Genomic DNA, 21,721 nt, shown 5'->3' with positions numbered 1-21,721 from the left:
CTGTACATAATCTCAGGCTTCTTCCCCCCCAGCAACTGGTCGTCAGGGACCCCCCACATGACTGTGGGTGTGACTTAAGGTAAAGGTGGCTGTGTAGCACGAGTAGATGAGATGGGCCTCTGACAATCTGCTCATTCAGCCTGCTCGTGCGCTCTGGTCCATGCAGATCCCCACGCCTGCCTCCGTAAATCAGCTCCTTTTACTGGAAGGGCTTCCTTATCAGTACGCTGGCTTCTGGCCCTCAGCCAGTACATAGAGTCACTTGTCCTGGCCTTGGGCTGGCCGAGCTGCTCCCGGCACGTGCTTTCTCGGGTGTCCTGGAAACCCTGGGATTGAGTGAGCTGCAAGGCTCCCTGGGAGGGGAGGGCTGTCAGGGAGGAGAGAATTAAGTCAGTCTCATCTTTGCCTCCTCCTTGAGAGAGGTGTACGCAAAACAGTGCACACTTGGAAGGAGTGTCTTCAGTTCATCTGCTGCCCCATCCCTCCAAGGCTGCTGAGGTCTTCCTCTGTGACTGTTGCTTGGCCAGTTTCTCTCGCGCTTGCAACAATCTTTATGTGAAGCAAGAGCTGCTAAACTGTTAGGTGCCGGCTCACCATTTTCAGGCTCGGCCAAACCCTTGTGTCTTCTGAAGGGGCGTCTCCCTCCTTTCCTGGGCTTGTCCTTCCTCCTTGGTTTCAACACTGACTAGGGCTCACAGGGCTTCCTTCTGCAAGTGGCTGTCTGGTGTGTCTGCCTGTGTCTATGCCTCTTCTTTCCACCGTCGCCTGCCGTTCGTGTTGAGCGCGACTCCCAGAAACTCGCATAGCAGCGTCTGCTCTGTCTGCCATTCGATGCACTTTTATTTTTCACCAGAGCCGTTCAAACCTACGTCTCTGGGCCACACCCCTCATCAGAGCTCCAGGGGCACAAACTCGGGGACCTACCAGATGGTTCCACCCTGCTGGGTACCAGCTTCGCCTTAGCATAGCCGCAGTTTGGGTGGGCGGAGGGCCACTGTGTGCCTCACGAAAGAGCTCTGACAGCCTCACGCCTACCCTTTCGCTGGGAAGCACCGTTTGGGGGCCTTTTAAGTTTTCGGTCGTTCTGAGCGGGGTTCTGCTAATCACGGGTGACAGCATTGCCACAGATTTATAGCTGTCGGTGAATTATCTGAAAGCACATGGGATGAAAAAGAATGTTGCCAACCAACATTGTGCAAGTAGTGACAACTTCTGTGTTTCCTTGGGTGATTTTATAGCTGTTTAAGCACACAAATTTCAAAAAAAAAAAAAGGATTGTCTGCTTCTTTTCTTTTGTGTATGTATGTGTGCGGGAAGTTTATTGGGAGGAGTTCACTGGGGCTCAGCTTACCGAGGCTCACCAAGTGCCTGGATAGTTTCCCTGAGGAATGATGACATATCAGGGCCTTAGCGTTGGTCTCTGTCCCTGGCAAGCTGGACATCTACAACAGCAGTAGCTAGATCAGCCGTGGTGAGTCCATGATGTTGAGCCCACGCATAGTCACCATCATGGCTCCTCCATTTATATGTCCATCTTGGCAGCATTGGGGTGCCAACGACTGAGGCTGGCTAACATCAACTTGCTAAGTCATTCAGTTTACTTGGTTGTTTGGTGCAGTTTCCTTGGCAGAAAGTGCAGCATTTATTGCAAGACGCCCAACCTGGGGCCAAGCAAGGAGAACGGGCAGCTCATATGCTCAAAAGACCCGAACACCCCGATGGCTTTCGGGGAAGGGCTTTTGAAGGCAAGGTGAGGGAGGGGGTGGCGGGATACCTGATCAGCTTATGGACGTTCTTCTGACGGGTTGGTGGTGAGGTAACCAGGTGGTATTTCGGGAGGGAGTCAACATCATCAGCCTTCTGGTTCCAGTGGTCTGGGGTCTACACGCCGGTGGTCAGCACGCCCTTACCTTCTTCCGCCCGGTGGGGGTCTTAGTATCTGCAAAACAACTCAGGGATATGACTCAGGGTATGATCTATAGCCCCTGAGGAGCAAATTTCTCTCTCCTTTTCAGTGTTGGAAGTTTCTGTTGTTATAGGCTCAAGCTCAGAGATTTTTTCCTGACAGTGCCCAGTTTACTAAGGAGCCTATCGAAGGCACTCTTCATTTCCATTACAGTGGTTTCTTCTTGATTTTCTTAGCATTTCCACCTTTCTGCTTCTATTATCCATCTGTTCTTACACGTTGTCTACTTTTTACATTAAAATATTTAACATATTAGTCATAGTTTTTTTTAAATTTCTGGTCTAATACTTCCAACATTCTTGAAGCTGTGATTAAAATCCCAGAATGATAAGCTCTGGTAAAATAATTTCTCATGAGGGCAGGCATAAGAACAGAATGCTCTGGCATATTTTAACTTTTTTTATTTTTATTATTTTTTTAAATTTATTTATTTTATTTCCTACTACAGCACTGGTTCCCACAGGCATTGTGGTTCTCTGCACTCACCTGTCTCTCTAATTTGGGGGGCAGCAGTTTTCTCTGTGGCTTCATGTACAGCTTCCAGTCTGCCTTGTTAACAGTAGAGGAGAGTGGGAGGGAAGCATTACTTCCAGCTGTTTTTTAAATTATGTTTTATTTTTTTGGCCACACCACACGGCATGCGGGATCTTAGTTCCCCGACCAGGGATCGGACCTGAACCCACTGCACTGGAAGCGTGGAGTCTTAACTACTGGACCACCAGGGAAGTCCCATAGCTGTTTTTTAAAGTGGGTTCAAAGAAGGGTCAACCAAAATGAATGACTTTTTCCTTTTTTCACACAGGTTTTCTCCTAGAGTGCCAAGATCTTTTCCATTCAACACCTCAGCCATGTACAAAAAGACTGTGTTTGTAGAGTTCATGGATCAGCATTTCAACATTGCCAAGCCCAGGCCACCATGGATGGGTAATGCAAACAATATTGACTCATTGTTATGAAACTGGGTATCTTATTTCCTTGCAAGGATTCCCCAGTCTTGGGGCTGTAGTTTTCTTGGCCAGGCTTCCCTTATTACCACCTCTCGGGGAAATACACTGGCTGAATGGTCTCAGTCTTCTTACTGGGCCCTCCTCCTCTGCTTGAGTGCCCTTTATCTTGGACCTGGGTTCATTTTATTTTCTCTCTGCTTCCAATCCCTAGCTGATCTTATCCAGTCTCATGGCTTGAAAATATCATACATGCCAATAAGTCCCAAGTTTATATCTCTAGTTCAGACTGCTTGCTTGATACCTCCACTTAGGTGTCAAATAAGCATGTAACAAGATGTTAAGATGAGACATTTCCTACCTTAGAATGATTGCTCAGAATTATAGGTGACAAGTACCCCCAAATTCTAAAGAGAGATATCAGGCCACCTATTCAGGACTTGGTCGGGTAGTGGTTCAAAATTGGTTCAGCAACCTTTAGCCCATCATATACCTCCAGCCTATATAAAAGAAGGTTAGGAACTTATGAAAGAGTTTCGATTTGAATATTTCTTTTTTTAAAATGTAATTAATTAATTAATTTTTTGGCTGCCTTGTGTCTTTGTTGCTGTGTGCCGGCTTTCTCCAGTTGCCTCGAGCAGGGGCTACTCTTCATTGTGGTGCGCGGGCTTCTCATTGCGGTGGCTTCTCTTGTAGCAGAGTATGGTCTTTAGGTACGTGGGCTCAGTAGTTGTGGCTCGCGGGCTCTAGAGTGCAGGCTCAGTAGTTGTGGCGCACGGGCTTAGTTGCTCCATGGCATGTGGGATCTTCCCGGACCAGGGCTCGAACCCGTGTCCCCTGCACTGGCAGGCGGATTCTTAACCACTGCGCCGCCAGGGAAGCCCCCTTGAGGGTTTCTTTTGAAAGCATTTTGGTGTTTTGTATATTCCCATGGGGGGAGCTTGGAAGATACTGACTAGTGCCTGATTTTTATCTGGAAAAACTTTCAATGCCAGAGTGTTGGGGAGCTTCCCCTGATGGCGTAATAAGGAGAGTGGGCTATAGCAGAGGCTAACTGCACTGCAACTGTTATGTGTGAGACCAGGAAGGCCATAGGACAAGACTCGCCTCAAGAAGACCCTGCCTGAGAGGACTTCCTGCCGGGGCTAGGTGATTCCAACAGAAAAGGTCTATGTGATTGCACTGTCAGAAGCAGAAACTGAGGGGAGAGATAAAGTGACAGCTGGAGAGGGCGATCCCATGCCAGGGGGAGGTGGAGTAGGGCGTCGCCATATTGAGAGGGAGAGAGCCTCCAAAGAACTCATATAAGTTCTCTAAGAAAGAAAGACCCAGAATTTTGGCATGTGCCACATCCAGGGGGTACCAAAGCCAAGAAAGATCTTGTCAGCATGTCCCTTTTTGCACTTGTCCTTTGTCCACTAGCTCCAACTTTAGAAAGTCCAGCGGCAGTAAAATGAGAAAGCGGTGAAGCTGCCAACCAAACTTCCTTCCCCATTTCAGGTTTCTGAGCCTGTTTCAGAACTGAACTGCAGGGGGGAGGGACCCTTAACTTGCAGGTGACATCAAAAATTTGATATTAGACCAGACTGGATTTATTAGTACCTAAAGATGATACTCTTACTATGTGAAGGTTACTGGAAAAAAAGTGGGACTGTTCAAAATGCAACAAAGGGAAATTCCACATACAATTAAAAACTATGAAAAATAAGCCTATTTCATATTTTCGTCCCATTGAATGCAGTCCATTCAATAAAACCATTTGTAGGCATCTTATACTTAGTATGTATATAAGTCAGAAGTCTTGATTTTCCTCTAAATTTTCTGTGCCATGGCCTGACTACCACCCGCTTGCACAAACCAAAATCACAGGAGTCATTCCTGGCTCTCTCACTTCTTTCCTCCATCTTCAATATCCAACCCATGAGCAAGTCTTGTTGACCTGTTGACCTTGTTGAAATAAATAGACTACCAGATATTTCTCCAGAAAAGATGGGTTTATTCAGGATCAGCAGAGAATTGCAATCTGGGATCTGCAACCATGGCAAGCTACAAACAAGTCCCTGAATAGCAAAGGGAGAGGAACACAGTTTACAGAGGGGAAAGGAAGTTGGAAGGGCTAGAGTAAACAAAGAGTCTGTGGCTGCTCATTGGCTGAGTCCTTGCCAGGAACGATGAGGAGTCTTCTTCCCCTCGGGTTCTGCTATTGTCACAGGGTGTGAGAGCGCCCCCTTCTGGTCTCCCAACTCTATTTAATTGATGTTTCTGTTTATTAATTTTTTTTTTAACATCTTTATTGGGGTATAATTGCTTTACAATGGTGTGTTAGTTTCTGCTTTATAACAAAGTGAATCAGTTATACATATACATATGTTCCCATATCTCTTCCCTCTTGCGTCTCCCTCCCTCCCACCCTCCCTATCCCACCCCTCCAGGCTGTCACAAAGCACCAAGCCAATATCCCTGTGCCATGCGGCTGCTTCCAACTAGCTATCTACCTTACTACGTTTGTTAGTGTGTATATGCCCATGACTCTCTCTCGCCCTGTCACAGCTCACCCTTCCCCCTCCCCATAACCTCAAGTCCGTTCTCTAGGAGGTCTGCGTCTTTATTCCTGCCTTACCCCTAGGTTCTTCATGACATTTTTTTTTCTTAAATTCCATACATATGTGTTAGCATACGGTATTTGTCTTTTTCTTTCTGACTTACTTCACTCTGTATGACAGACTCTAGGTCTATCCACCTCATTACAAATAGCTCAATTTCGTTTCTTTTTATGGCTGAGTAATATTCCATTGTATATATGTGCCACATCTTCTTTATCCATTCATCCGATGATGGGCACTTAGGTTGTTTCCATCTCCGGGCTATTGTAAATAGAGCTGCAATGAACATTTTGGTACATGACTATTAATATTTTTTACACTCTTCCTCCAAAACAAGTCCCAAGTCTGCTTCTTCTAAATTCCAAATTCATCCAAACTGCTGTAGCCTACAAAGTCCTACATGTTACGTGCCCTGCCTGCCTCGATAACCTTATTTTCTACTATTCCCTTGCTCATTCACTTTGCTTCAACCACATGTTAGCTTACCGTATTTAAAGTGTCCTCTACTTCCTGCCTCATCATTTTCTAGCACGCCATCATCATTTATAGCATTTATAACAACCTACAATTTTCTTCTTTCTTTATTTACATGCTTAATGTCTCTAGAATGTGATCTCCATGATCTATCTTGTTAACTACTGCATCTCTAGTGCCTAGGGCAGTTTCTAGAATATAGTAGGAACTCAGTTATTAGTTGAATGAATAAATGCATTGAATGAATTGCCAGAAATCTGTCTTCAGAACAACTATGAGGCTGAGCTGGTTATAGCAGTTTATGTATTCATTCATTCAGCTACTACTTTTTATCAATAACCATAGGGGCATGCTTCTCTACTGTGACTTTGACCATCACTTTTGTGATAACAGGTTTTCTGGAGTGCCACCCTCCAAATGACCTTTGGGGGACATCTCATTCTTGCAGGTCTGCTGGGTCCTACCATCCAGGCTGAGGTTTATGACACGGTGGTCATTACACTTAAGAATATGGCTTCTCATCCTGTTAGTCTTCATGCTATCGGCGTATCCTACTGGAAGTCTTCTGAAGGTGAGTCAAATGCCCTCCTATTGTCCTGTCATCCTAGGGACAGAAGAGTATTGAGTATAAGGGCATACAGCTACTGAAAGGTGGATTCGGGATTCAAACCTAGGCCCATTTCATGAAGTCAAGAACCTTGTCATTTCAGTCTAAACCCTAAAGTTTGTTGCTGTTCCCTGTTCTCCCTTGGGGAGCCAGGCCGCGGATGTTAAAAATCCCACTGTAGGGGCTTCCCTGATGGCGCAGTGGTTGAGAGTCCACCTGCCGATGCAGGGGATGTGGGTTCGTGCCCCGGTCCGGGAAGATCCCACATGCCACGGAGCGGCTGGGCCCGTGAGCCATGGCCGCTGAGCCTGCACGTCCGGAGCCTGTGCTTCGCAACGGGAGAGGCCACAACAGTGAGAGGCCTGCATAAAGCAAAAAAAAAAAAAAAAAAAAAAAAAATCCCACTGTATCTGCCTTCCTATGCCCAGAAAACTTCCTAGGGAGGATCAAGGCCCATGGTATAGAAATGAAACAGAATTCTCCTTCTCCTTCCTTAGATTCAGACTTTCCAGATATCTCCTCTGCCTCCCCTCCCCCCAATTTCTAAATATGTGATTAGGGCCAACTAGCAGAAGCACAAGCTGACCTCATTACAGCAAGCAACCTGTTTGGCCACAGTCCCCACCCCAACTAGCTTCTCCTTAACCTTCGCAGTACAGGAAGGGAGTGAAGGGAGAGCCACAACAGACTGTGATATTGCCCAGATAGACTATGGCATATACAGATCAAGAAGATTCAAGTAAATCATTAAGAAATTATTGGAGCACATGCCCTGTATTGTACGGTCTAACTATGCTTATGCGTTGACTAATTTCTCATTCTGAAATTGGAAAGCATTAGTTTTCTAGGTTGCACTCGCTAGGTCAGGGCAGAGCTGGACTGGGGGAAGGTGAAAGACAGGAGGGGGCAGGTGCTATAGAGGAAAAGTCATCCCAGGTTCTGACTTGTGCCTGGCAGGCTATTTCCATGAGGTTTATCTACTTGGAAGCTTCCAGAACTAATCTAGGGGCATTTTAGAGAGACCAGGGTTCCCACAATTCTGCAGCTGGGAGCTGACCATAGAGATGACTCTTTTGCACCCTAAGCCTGGTGAGTTCTGGGAAAATAGACTATCATCTCTCACACATACAGCTACAGTGGTTCTTCCCAGGAACAACACAGTGAGTCAATGGCCTAATGCCCATGCGATTTACGATCCTAGCACGAGCCTGTGTATTTATATGTTATGATCCACAGGCTCCTGGCCTTCTTAGACTAGTCTGGGGGCCCCAGGATGTAAGTTAAATCTGTGACATGACGATGTTGAGTATCACTTCATATGCTTGTTGACCTTTCTGATATCCTTTTGTAAAGTATCTGATCAACTGTTTAAATGTTTTCCTGTTGAAAAAAAAATGAGTTGTTTATCTTTTTCTTATTGATTTGTAGAGGTACTTTATATATTCTGAATACAAATCCTTTGACAGATATAAATATTTGCATATCTTCTTCCAGTCTGTAGCTTGAATTTTAATTTTACTCTCTTAATAGTTTTCTTTTTTGGTAAACAGAAGTTCTTAAAGTTAATTAAGCATGAAAATTCAACGGTTAATGAAGCACAAAAAAGGTATCACATTTTTTTCCTTTTATGTTAGAGCTTTGTGTCTTATTTAAGACATTTGCCTATCCCAAGGTCATGAAGAATTTCTTCTATGCTTTCCTCTAGAAGTTTTATTATTTTCCCTTTCATACTTATGTCTGTGACCCATCTTAAATTAATTTTTGTGTATGGTTTCCCTATAGCATCTTTAAACAGCTTTGTTGAGGTATAATTTACATACCACAAAATCCACTCATCTAAAGTAGTTTGATGACTTTTACTAAATTTAGACAGTTATGCAGCCATCAACACAATCCATGTCAAGAAGTTCTGTCTTTGCAGTTCAAGCCCCATTCCCACTCTCAGTCCCAGACAACTTCTGATCTGATTTCTATCTCTATAGCTTTGCAAGCCTGTCATTTTTATCTCCCAAACCAACTCTGGTAAATTATATTTCAGTTCACCAAATAGTCATCTCCTCCCCCAGAGTGGCAAGAGTACATTTCCCTGCCATATTGTTGTTGGATGTGGCCATATGCTGTATGCCAAGATAGCTAGTTCACATGGAGTGTCTGTCAAAGGAAATTTCAAGTTTGGTCTTGAGCTGAAAATGGAAACCCAGTACTAGAGAAAGGCTTTTAATTTCTTCTCTGGACGAGTGGCGTTCTAAGACACCAACCTAGGCTGTAAGTAGGTCCACAAAATGAGGCTCTGAGTAGGAATGAGATGAAGTTGGCCATGAGCTGCCAAACTTTGAGGGAGCTGTGAAAGACAGTATGGGGGCATACGAGTTAAGAAGTACCAACCTGAAGCTGCTGAGCAGACATCAGGCAAAGGAAAAATAGCTGAAGGCACCAGAGAGTGAAGTGGAGTAGCCTCTGAAACACAGCATTTGTCCTGTGGTAGAGTAGTCATGCCCAGGGGTCACTGAGCTGTGGCCTTTCACGACTGAGACCAACAAAAATCCTTGGCATGGGGAGTCAGAATGTGGGTCGCAACTCCTGCTGGACACCCAGGAATTTGGGATGTCTCAGCAGGGTAGCTTCTGGGGGCCTAGGCCAGACCTGGGGCAAGGCTGACCCAGCAGCAGCAGGGGGTTGACTAGAGGGCTAACCAGGACACTGGAAGCAGACAGGCAGACTTTCTGAACTCTCAAATGTCCCAACAGTGTTCTTCCTCATATAATAGAAGATAAAAATTACACAAAACACATTCTGCTTAGAATATTTGTGGTGGCTGATATATAAGCTCAGGTAAGACTCTGATGGAGACATCAGTAGATATGTGAACTTTAAGGGCTGTGCACAATGCTTTTTCCCAGGCACCGCCTACTTCACTTGGTCTTGACAAATCAACTTTGTCTTCACCGAAGGATAGACCTTGTTATTAGCAACCTGAGAAGAATCCAAAATCTCAGGTTCAAGCTTTCAGCATTCTGAACATCACTTCCTACTTTTGCAGCTGTCATTCTCTCACTGCCCACTCCTACAATTCTTCATTCTCATTGGGATCCACCATGTACTGACCCTACAATTTTTCACCGTCTGCCTTGCCAAGACGGGTATAATTTTCACGCGTTCTTGGCCTCTCATCAACCCCCCAACCCCAACCTTAGTATTAGGAAAAAGGACATTCTTCTCCTAATGAAATATTTCAAACAAAAAAAGGTACAGGAAATAATAGAGCAAACAAACATGTACCCATTACCTCACTTTGGCAGATCTTAACATTTTGCCATGTTTGCTTACTTTATTTTAAGAAATTAAACATTATAGATATAGTTGAAGCCCCTTCTTTACCCGTCCATGATCCCCTCCCTCCCTATGCAAATGTATTCACTATTCAGAATTTTATACCAACCCACAATCACACAGACACCTGAACCACACTCTCCAACCTGAGGTACAACTCACGTTTTTCTAAATGTCCCCCAGGATCTGCCAAGCACAGGTATCGGTCTGCTGTTGCTTCTGGATGAAGCCAATTGTCCGTAGTGCTCACTGGAGGGGCACCCCTTTACCAAAGAGGCTGACTTTATAGTGGGCCAGTGCAGGGGGTCTCTTGTACAGCTCTGCTGGAGAGGTCCCTCTATTAGATGTATAGCTGTTGTGGGGTACGATGGGGTATAGATGAGGAGCACCCTGAATGCCTTGGGAGGCTCTGGAGTCTCAGAGACCCTGATGAATCTGAGAAGCTAAGGTGCGTTGCTAGAAAAATAGTTCAATAGAAGTATAAGTGTTATGGTCAGTGAGTTTCAATATTTTCTACTTCAGTCCACTGAAATGATGTAGAAGCAATGACACGTCACTAACAATGAAAACATATAGTGCTCAGTGTAGAATAAAGGTATCAGGATAATCCAGGGGTCAATTTTAACATCACTAAGGATGGGACAGCCAGAAAATATCTGCCCCTGATATGGTCTGGCCCGCCAGAGAAGAACCAAGTTAAAAACAACATTTAAAAAAATCTCTGCGTCTCACCCTTCCCTGACCCTCACCAGTGCTCAGTAAAGAGTCTGGGACAAGAGTACATACCCATGTATGTCTACTGAGTTGAACTGACTTGAATTAGGTAAAAAGATGCAATAATGAAAGCAGTATTATTGTTACAATCTGGAGGTCTCAGAGGACCACTCAACCGCTCATGTTTGCATTAGTGGTCAAGAACTCCTCTGCAACATATAAGGCTTCTCCCCATGTATAGCTGCTACTTGTTAGTATTCCAAATTAAGTTTCAGGAACACTGTTTCTTGTGTAGAGTCTACTGGTGACAATAAACTTGATGTTTCCTTGAGTGGGCAATGGGCATAGGAAGGACAATTTTATCCCTCCTTGATTTAGGTGCTGAATATGAGGATAAAACCAGCCAAAGGGAGAAGGAAGATGATAAAGTCATTCCTGGTAAAAGTCATACCTACGTCTGGCAGGTCCTGAAAGAAAATGGTCCAACGGCCTCTGACCCACCATGTCTCACCTACTCATATCTTTCTCATGTGGACCTGGTGAAAGACGTGAACTCAGGCCTCATTGGAGCCCTGCTGGTTTGTAGAGAAGGTAAGTATAAGAAAGAGTAGGATTGAGATGAAATAAGCCGGCAAGTACAAACATCTGAAAGAGGTTTCCTTTCCCTAGTGTCCTGCCAGGGAAAGGAGAATAATGTAGTCTCCGAGAAGAACAGATGCCCATCCTGTGTAGCCAGAATGCACTCTAACGTTCAAGAAAAGCCAAGTTCTGGAATTAGCTCTCTCTTCTCTTCTTCTGCTTTCTACTTCAGATATCCTATGGGCTGTCTCAGTAGTGCCTTTTATAATTTTGTGTTAGGTGCCTTGAAACCTCCATGAAGGTAAATACATCCAAGTGTGTGATCAATGGCATATAGACCACTTCAGGAGGTTAGTCATCTGTAACCCAAAAACATAAAAATCTGAGAAAAGCAAGCATTTATACATGTTTATAAGTTCTTATTCTAAAAATCATAGTAATTTAAATTAAACCTTTTATAAAAAAATTTTTTCCCGGGAATTCCCCGGCGGTCCAGTGGTTAGGACTCTTCACTCTCACTGCTGAGGGCCCGGGTTCAATCCCTGGTCATGGAACTAAGATCCCACGAGCTGCACGGTGCAGCCAAAAAAAAAAAATTATTGAAGTATAATTGACCTACAACACTATTATAGTTCTAAGTGCACAACATAGTGCCAAGTGAATGAACAAATGAAAAGATGCTCAACATTGCTAATCATCAGGGAAATACAAATCAAAACCTTGAGCTATCACTTCACACATATCAGAATGGCTATTATCAAAAAGACCACAAATAACAAGTGTTGGCAAGGATGTGGAGAAAAGGGAACCCTTGTGCACTGTTGGTGGGAACGTAAATTGGCACAGTCATTATGGAAAACAGTATGGAGGGTTCTCAAAAAATTAAAAATAGAGCTACCATATGATCCAGCAATTCCACTTCTGGGTATTTTTCAGAAGAAAATGAAAGCTCTAATTCGAAAAGATGTATGTACCCCAATGTTCATTGCAGCACTATTTACAACAGCCAAGATATGGAAGCAACCTAAGTGTCCATCAACAGATGAATGGGTAAAGAAGATGTGGGGAATATTACTCAGCCATGAAAAAGAATGAAATCTTGCCATTTGTGACAACATGGATGGACCAGAGGGCATTACGCTAAGTGAAATAAGTCAGAGGGAGAAAGAAGATGCTGTATGATTTCACTTATATGTGGAACCTAAAACATAAAATAAATGAGGGACTTCCCTGGTGGTCCAGTGGTTAAGAATCCATGCTCCCAATGCAGTGAGCATGGGTTCAGTCCTGGGTTGGGGAATTAAGATCCCACATGCTGCACAGCATGGCCAAATAATAATAATAACAAAACAGAAACAAATTCATAGATAAAGAGAACAAACAGGTGGTTACCAGAGGGGAGAGAGGTGGAGGGATGAGTGAAATAGATGAGGGAGACTAAGAGGTACAAACCTCCAGTTACAAAATAAATTTGTCACAGGGATGAAATGTACAGCATGGGGAATATAGTCAATAACACTGTAATAACTTTGTATGGTGACAGATGGCAACTGGACTTATTGTGGTGATCTCTTGTAATGTATAGAAACATAGAATCACTATGTTGTGGACTTGGATTATATGTATAATGAGATGTGTCCATTATATTAGTATCATACAGTATCATATGTCATATAGTATCATATATCATATAGTATGATATATATGTCATATATAGTATCATATCACTGCCCTAAAAATCCTCTGTGCCCTGCCTATTCATCCTTCCCTCTCCTACCCTCTGGCAACCACTGTTCTTTAAATTGTCTCCATAGTTTTGCCTTTTCCGTATGTAGCCTTTTCATATTGGCTTCTTCCACTTAGTAACATGCATTTAAGGTTCCTCCATGTTTTTCATGGCTTGATAGCTTCTTTCTTTTTAGTGCTGAATAGTATTCTGTTGTCTGAATGGACCAGTTTATTTATCCATTCACCTACCGAAAGACATCAGTTTCACTACTTGATAATTTAAAAAGTATATAATAAAAAAATTAAAATCTTTTCAGACAGCTTTACCTGTATTTTAAATTTGTATGGGTGAGTTAGTTTCTTCGTCCAATTTAACTTTTACTTTCCAAGCATTAAGTGTACAAGAGAGGACTTCTCTGGTGGCACAGTGGTTAAGAATCCACCTGCCAATGCAAGGGACACGGGTTCGAGCCCTGGTCCGGGAAGATCCCACATGCCGCGGAGCAACTAAGTCCATGCACCACAACTACTGAGCCTGCACTCTAGAGCCCATGAGCCACAACTACTGAGCCTGTGTGCCACAACTACTGAAGCCCACATGCCTAGAGCCCATGCTCCACAACAAGAGAAGCCACCACAAAGAGAAGCCCGTGCACTGCAACGAAGAGTAGCACCCGCTCGCTGCAACTAGAGAAAGCTGGTGCACATCAATGAAGATCCAATGCAGGCAAAAATAAATTAATTAATTAATTTTTTAAAAAAGTACAAGAGAGGAAAGAACATTATAAACAAAAATCTTCCTACTCAAAATAAACCTGCAAAGAAAACTTCCCAATCAAGTGAAAAAGTATGCTAAGAAAGACAGCTAACAAATTCAACAGTTAAAGCATGAAGCAAGCTTATTTGTAACATTGATAACTTTAAATATTGATATACATGGTGTTCATTTAAAGTGTGAGTATGTGTTTAATATAGACAGTAGTTATTTTGCTCATAACTTTTTTTTTTTTTTTTTTTTTTTTTTTGCGGTACGCGGGCCTCTCACTGCTGTGGCCTCTCCTATCGTGGAGCACAGGCTCCGGACGTGCAGGCTCAGCGGCCATGGCTCACGGGCCCAGCCGCTCCACGGCATGTGGGATCCTCCCGGACTGGGGCATGAACCCGCGTCCCCTGCATCGGCAGGCGGACTCTCAACCACTGCGCCACCAGGGAAGCCCTCTTTTTCTGTTTTCTGTTTGTTCTGAATATACATATATATGAAATATGGTTATATGGACTTGTAGTTTGTATGTCTTTTTAATTTCTTTTTTAGTAATTAATTCTTAGTGTATTTTATAAAAGCAAGGGTCTGCAACAAATCTGAAATTTTTAAAAAAGTCCTTTACCCCGAATAATTTTAGAATTACTGGCATAGGAGATGTGACACCAAGGAAATAATGTTATGGTAAAGTTAGTAAGAGACCAAGAGACAAAGCAGTTGATGAAGTAATGTATCCTCGTAGTGTCATTTTCCTATGAGAGGATTTTCAATAGAAGATAAGTGCTCTCACTTCTTTTTCAGGGAGTCTGACCAAAGAAAGGACACAGACCTTGCACGAATTTGTACTACTTTTTGCTGTGTTTGATGAAGGTTAGTGAGCTGCAGTCTGAATTTTGGTCTCCTGAAAGAAATGAAATATATTAATTTAATGTGGTACTTGAGCATGAGGGCTGTTAATGTCCAGAGGAAGTGATTACAGAAAGATCATAAACGACGTTATCATTCAGGAATGATGCAGACAGGGATGAAAATGAATTCCAAGGAAAAAATGTAAGCTGAGTTCCACTGGCAGCTATGAAGTAAGAAGATAGAGTAGCTGGGTAACCTTGTCCCTCTTATTAAATCCATCAACAAAGACTTTTTGCTTTACTTTCTCTTTTTTTTTCCGGTTTGAAGCAAAGGAAAGTTTTATTCTTTGTGCAAAGAACGGAGAAGTGCGAGCTTGGACTCTAGAGCAAACGCCCTTCCGACAGGCCGTAGGCGGGGCTGCTTTATAGGGACGAGGGAAGGGGCGGAGCTCTCCCGGCAGGCGCAGCTGCAGACGCAGTGCGTGCACAGCGTCTCTGCACACGGCCTGCTGCGGCTGTCTGGCCTTGAGCGTCGTGGGCAGCTTCTGCTCCCAGCGGCGCAGCTGCAGACGCAGTGCGTGCACAGCGTCTCTGCACACGGCCTGCTACAGCTGTCTGGCCTTGAGTGTCATGGGCAGCTTCTGCTCCCAGCGGCGGAGCTGAGTCAAACCAGCAGGTGACGTGTCAAACCAGGAGGTCTGGTGTGAAGGGCTAGGGGCAAGGCCTGTACCCGCGACAACGTTTCATGTATGTAATTTTGTTTTGTTTGGTTGTTTGTTAGTTTTGGTTAAACGTGGGAGACATTTATTTACTTTCCCACATCGCCAATCATGGATACGAGTGGCTAAGGTTTCTATCTCCTCAGGAAAACACAGCCCAATTGAGTGACTATCACATCCTTTGGAGAATTTCAGTCTTTGGTCACAGCATTTAAGAGCTCCTAGTTGGTCCCACAAGCCCTTTTTGAAGTGACTTATTGCTTTACTTTCTAAATGCCCCCTGTTACCTTTTAAAGAAATGTTTACTAAAAATCATATATATTTAAGGTGTACATCATGATGATTTTAGATAAATAGATACAGATAGAGAAATGATTACTACAGTCAAACTAACATATCTCCTCACAGAGTTATTTCTTGTGTGTGGTGAGAGCACCCGAAATCTACTCCCTTAGCATATTTCCAGTGTTCAGTGTAGTATGATTAACTATAGTCATCACACTGCACATTAGATCCCCAGAACCTGTTCATCTTAAAACCGAAAGCTTGTACCATTTGACCAACATTTCCCCATTTCCCCAGACCCTGGCAGCCCCCCTCGTGTTCTGTGTTTCTATGAGTATACTTTTTCTTATCTTCATCTCTTACTTTTAAGTAACTTGGGCAAGTTACTTAACCCCTCTGTGTCTCAGTTTTATCCAGTTGAAAAGTGAAATAATAAGTACTATTTCATAGGATGGTTGTAAGGATTAAGCGGGTGATTTCGTCCTCGTCGCCGTCATGATCACCTTCTGAAGTGAGACCCCCCCATCGTCTCTCTCCTGACTAGTCTCCTTGTCTTTTTGTGCCCCCTGACACTTCATTATTACTATAGCAGCCAAAGGGAGCCTACCGAAATGTGAATCTGATCTTGTCACCCCAGCCCTTAAAATCCTTCAATTTTACATCAAGGCAAAATGTAAACGTCTTAACACACTGATACATGACCTAGTCTTTGACGACCTGTCTAGCCTCATTGTGCTTCTCTTCCTGCCTCACCGTTCATCACCGTTCAAGTTGCAGCCACACCGTACACATTTTGTGTAACACCCAAAACACGCCATGCTTTTTCTTGTATCCGGACCTTTGCTTATGCTGTTGCTTCTGCCTGGAAAGCCTGTCTCCAGCTTCACACCAAGTTTCTCCTCCTTCTGGTCCAGGTTAGTTGCCTCTTTATGTATTTCCACAGCACCTTGAGCTTCCTCCTTATGACACTAAATCATCATTGCTGGCTTTATTTAATATTTATCTTCTTTGACCTTGTATTCCTTTCTCTTCAGGCAAAGTGAGGTTCCTTCTCCTCTCTGCTCCCATAATAGCCTGTTCTTATCTCTCTTACATCACTCTTCACTCTGTATTATAATTGTCTGCTTCTCTGTCTATTCGAGCTAAATTGTAAGCGCCTAGAAGGTAGAGGCTGTGTCTTCTTTGTCATCAGTGCCTAGTGCTCAGCAGTGTTCAGTAAATATGTTTAACTGAATGAACAAATGAGTGGATCAAGGGATAAATGAACTTATGAGAGTTCCCCAAAGGCTGGGTGCCTCAGAAAGGTTCAGTCCTTTGCACAAGGAGCTGCTAATAATAATATTTATAGTGCCTTTCACTCTTGTTAATTCCAGGGATGAGGTTGGAAAGCTTTCGGGTTCTTGGGCTTTCATTATTGCAAACTGGATGAAGCAGTTAGGACAGGGACAGGTACTGGCAGCCTTTTCCTAGGATGCTTTTCATGTGCCTCCTTTTAAATAAGTCAGCTAATGAATAGAATGAAATCATCATGGTGCAAATTAACCGATATTCTCCCTTCCACTAGTTATCATCTGTCATTATTCCTTTCCAAGTAGTGTCATGGATAAATATAGGGAGAGATCATTACTTTGAGCGAGAAATAGCTGCCTTTTGGTAACTGTCTTCTCCCTTTTTCTTACTGACTTTGAGGGCAAATCATCTGTGCCTACTGTGCTGACATGAGACAGACACTTAGCTGGCCCTCTATTCGCATCCTCTCTCAACAGGGAAAAGTTGGCACTCAGGAAAAAATGAGTCCTTGACACAGGCTGTGGACCCTGCATCTGCAATGCACACAATCAATGGCTATATAAACAGGTCTCTGCCAGGTATGTACAGCCTGCTCAAGAATCCTCAAGAGCTCCTGCATTCACCACAGAGCTCTCTTCTCCAGTTCTCCTCAGTTATCTGAAAATTAAGGTTTCTTTTGCTTAAATGTAAATAGGCATCCAAGGATGAACAGATATTTAAGGAAAGCCTGAAACACAAAGACAATATGCAAAGATAAAGAAAAGTAGTATGCCTTGCCTTATCATCCGTTCCATCTGGATGTTCCTGAGTTACATCCTTTTATAATAAATGTAATAAACAGGTTTCTAGTAAGTAAAAAAAAAGTAATAATAGGATTATATGAAAAAGAAACAATCAAAACAAGAATATGCTCACAAAATTAGGAATATGATTGTCAAAATACAAACTTAATAGAAAGTGGTATAAAGCAAACCTCCCAGAAAGCAAAAGAAAAAGAGATTTTTAAAATCAAAGAAATGATAGAATGAAGTGTTAAAAAAAGAAAAGAGTTGAGTCTTTATATAAAAATTTCCCAGCAGGATAAATAAAAAAGTATCCCCACACAAAATTAGGTTTGTGGAATTTCAAAGAACAAAGAGAAGATATATAAGCTTTCCCTGGGAGAAACAGGTCACATACAAAGGCATGAGAATTAGACTGGCAATGTAATAAACCAATACCTTAAAAGTTCTAAAGGAAAAGTTACTTTCAACCTAGAATTCATAGCCAAACTATAACTTAACTTTGGGGGAAGAATAAAGACATTTTCAGAAATGGTAGCCCTTAGAAGCCACTGAATATGTGCTACGATAAAACCAGAGAGTAAACCAAGAAAGAGGAAGTTGGAAAATTCAGACACCCAAGAAAATAATGAAGGACGAGGAAGGATATTTTCTTAACTCTTTCCTATATTTTTCAAGAATTCTATAATTAATATGCATGATTTCAGAATTAGAAAAGAAATTAACTTTCAAAACATGCAAGTCCCTGCTCTCACATATCAAGTTAATTAACCTCTCTGGGCATCAGTTTCCTCGCCTCTAAGTGAGGGATGATAACTATAGTTTCTACATTCGTAGGGTTATTGGGAGTTAAAACTTGTAAAATACTTTGGACAGTGCTTGATGTTACACAAGTGCTCAGTAAACATTACTGTTATTAATTATATTGCCATCATTGACGTTAGATTGGATGTGAGAAGTGAGAGTGGGGACAAGAATAACTCTCACTTGCATAATTGAATTCAGGATGGTACCATTCACTGAAATAAAGAAGTCTGGAATAAGGTGAGGTGATAAAGATTGAAAATTTGGTTTTGTACCTGTGGGTTTTATGAGATATCCAGGTGAAGATATTGAGAAGGTATCAGTCTGTATCAGTCTGGAGTTAATACCATGAGAATGAATGATATTATTCAGGGAGAAAATTTGATTAACGAGAGAATAAGGCCTAGGGATGAGCCCTGGGGTGGTCCATCATTTAATGGATGGGTAAAGAAGGAGCAGTCACAAAATGAGACAGAAGAAGGAGCAGTCTAAGCCTTAGGGGAACAAAACTCTGTTGAAACAGAGGCCAGGGGAGGAGAGAATTTCCAGAAGAAATGAATGGTCAACAGATGCAGATGAAGACTGAAAAATACCCATTGGATTTAGCAGCATGATAGTCATTGATGACTTTGGCAAGAGCTGTTAGTTTGACAGTACCCCAGTGTCCTTGGAAAGTTTGGTTCCAAGTCAAGATAATAAAATTTGTAAGGACAATTTGTTCATCCTATCCTAGAAAGTGTTTTCCATTTCAAATTCTCTACCTCTTGCTTATAGCTGTGTCATTCTTACTTTACAGGTCTGACTGGATGCCGTAAGAAATCAGTCTACTGGCATGTGATTGGGATGGGCGCCACCCCTGAAGTGCACTCAGTTTTCCTTGAAGGGCACACATTTCTCGTGAGGAACCATCGCCAGGCTTCTTTGGAGATCTCACCAATAACACTCCTTACTGCTCAGACACTCCTGATGGACCTTGGCCAGTTTCTACTGTTTTGTCATATCTCTTCCCACCAACATGGTAATGTCTGTGGATCTTAAAAAGGAGTGTTATAAATATCCAGCTCTTCTTTTAATGGAATTTACTGTCCACTGTCCAGTATAGGATTATGTTAGTTAGCCCTCAACTGAGATTCCCTAGTTGCCAGTTTTCAGAGCAAATAGTTCACCTTGAGTATAAGAGGGCTTGATTATTAGTAGTACTTGTGAATGTACTGGTGAATCTACCTGTGATATAGGCAGGGGAAAATGAGGTGGCAAGAGTGAGGAGGACAGTGTATCATTGTTTTCCCAGCCTGATCACATTAAATAGGCTTCAGTACTATGGAGAGAGGGATTTTGGGTCATAGCTGAAGAGATGTTTTATGAGAAATTTAGGGAAAAGGAAAAAAGTACACTGTCTAGGTTATAATCATAAGGGCTCCAGGATATCAGTAGTGATGCCCAGAGCATTATATAGCAAATACAAATGGATATTCTGAGCAAATGAGTGAGTCTTGAAAAAGGGGTAAAACATATATTGGAGGAGAGTCAGGCAGAAGGGAAATGGTGAGTGCAAAGACCACAGGAAGAAACCAGAAAGTACCAGATAATGGGGAAGGTAATACATATAGGACAATGGCAAGAAAGGATATTGGTGTGGAGAAGGGAACACTTAAGAGAAGGCCTTGAAGGCCTGACAAGAAAGAACAAAGTCATAAGAGTTAAGGCAAGAAAGTCTCATTGGAACCTGACATTCGTTTGTCTGACTCCAGATGGTATGGAAGCTTATGTCACAGTAGATAGCTGCCCAGAAGAACCCCGCAAATGGATGAAGAGTAATGAAGAAGAAGATTATGATTTTTATGACTCTGACATGGATGTGGTCAGATTTGATGGTGACAGCGCTCCTCCCTTTATCCAAATCCGCTCAGTTGCGAAGAAGCATCCTAAAACCTGGGTCCACTACATTGCTGCTGAAGAGGACGACTGGGACTATGCTCCCTCAGTCCTTACCTCCAATGACAGGCAAGTACCTTTTGACTCTTGGTGCTATCTCTTCCCCATAATCAAAAATTCTTCCCAGTTATTCAAAACAACAAATCCTTAAGCCATGTTTAAGGTTAGGTACAGGTATAGAATCAAATGGCAAGGGCATTAATATGTTTGGTAAATTAACATAGCTAAACATCAGGGATGCTTATATTTTTCTCACTCCTTTCCTTGATTAAATCATATGAGCTATTTTAGAGTGGATTTTAGCAACCTGTCCTTTACCTAGAATTCTCCATTCCAACCTCTCATCTTTTTGTGTCTCACACAGAAGTTATAAAAGTCTGTATTTGAACAATGGTCCTCAGCGGATTGGCAGGAAGTACAAAAAAGTCCGATTTATAGCTTACACAGATGAAACATTTAAGACTCGTGAAGCTATTCAGTATGAATCAGGAATCCTGGGACCTTTACTTTATGGAGAAGTTGGAGACACACTTTTGGTAAGTTGAGGAAAAGATATAAGGTTGGGTAAGAAGACAAAGTCTGGAGGGTTTTGAGTTTTTTAAAACTTCATAATTCAGCCTTGTCTCCAATGGGCAGGATCTTTTAAAAATTATAAATGTTACGCAAATGTGGATTATAAATTTGTTTTAAAATATTATAGAACAAAATATTTAATGCCACCCATTAAACCTGACACTCCTTTGAAATACTCATTGCTTAGACTTTCCTACATATCCTTCTACAACTTTTAGAAGGATTTTACATTTGACTTGTAAGGAAAAGAACAAGAAGAATATGTGACAGAGAGTAGATATAGCCCACAAAGCCTAGAGCATTTACTATCTGTCCCTTTCCAGAAAATGTTTCCTGACCCTTGATATAGCATATTAACAATACTTATGCTTCAAATAACAGTGGCTTTAAAAAATAGGGAGTTATGTTTTCACAATCAATTTAGAGATAGATAGATGGCATGTCAACGGTAAAAAAATGCACAACCTAAAAGTTGAGAGTTATGTTTTATGTGGCGGACATTCTTAGGACTTCAAGCCCAGGAGACAGTGTCTCAAGTAACCCTGAGAGAACTGCTCCAAGGAGGCAAGGGGGGAGCCAGGGTATATAGGAGTTTTGCAACAAATGGCAGGTAGTAGGAACAAAAGATTACTGCTAATTAAAGAAAACCAGGTATCCCGAGTTAAGGAATTTAGTACTTTTCTATGTATGGGAAGATGCAAGAGTCTAGGCTTATTGAAATCATTCCTTTGAACTGCACCTCAGCTATCTGTATCCTGTGCTTTCTCATCCTGCGTTTCC

The 21,721-nt window shown here is 42.5% G+C and overlaps 1 protein-coding gene and 1 non-coding gene across 2 annotated transcripts in view; one reads left to right on the top strand and one right to left on the bottom strand.

The window, feature by feature from the left end:
- Window positions 1-21,721, top strand: part of F8 (coagulation factor VIII) — a 127,501-nt gene that overhangs the window by 11,295 nt on the left and 94,485 nt on the right. Inside the window, exons 2-9 of the mRNA XM_004285927.3 lie at window positions 2,769-2,890; window positions 6,436-6,558; window positions 11,017-11,229; window positions 14,507-14,575; window positions 17,324-17,425; window positions 19,230-19,451; window positions 20,185-20,437; window positions 20,733-20,904. Coding sequence (XP_004285975.2) covers window positions 2,769-2,890; window positions 6,436-6,558; window positions 11,017-11,229; window positions 14,507-14,575; window positions 17,324-17,425; window positions 19,230-19,451; window positions 20,185-20,437; window positions 20,733-20,904 — 1,276 coding nt within the window. The remainder of the gene's footprint in view (window positions 1-2,768; window positions 2,891-6,435; window positions 6,559-11,016; window positions 11,230-14,506; window positions 14,576-17,323; window positions 17,426-19,229; window positions 19,452-20,184; window positions 20,438-20,732; window positions 20,905-21,721) is intronic.
- On the bottom strand, window positions 15,403-15,528 carry LOC117198847 (small nucleolar RNA SNORA25). Its single transcript, XR_004480095.2, has one exon. It is a non-coding gene; the product is annotated as a small nucleolar RNA SNORA25 (small nucleolar RNA).

Source organism: Orcinus orca, chromosome X, assembly GCF_937001465.1.
Source record: "Orcinus orca chromosome X, mOrcOrc1.1, whole genome shotgun sequence".
Lineage (NCBI taxonomy): Eukaryota > Metazoa > Chordata > Mammalia > Artiodactyla > Delphinidae > Orcinus > Orcinus orca.
Note: the sequence above shows the minus strand (reverse complement) of the source record. Positions and strands in the feature narration are given on the sequence as shown.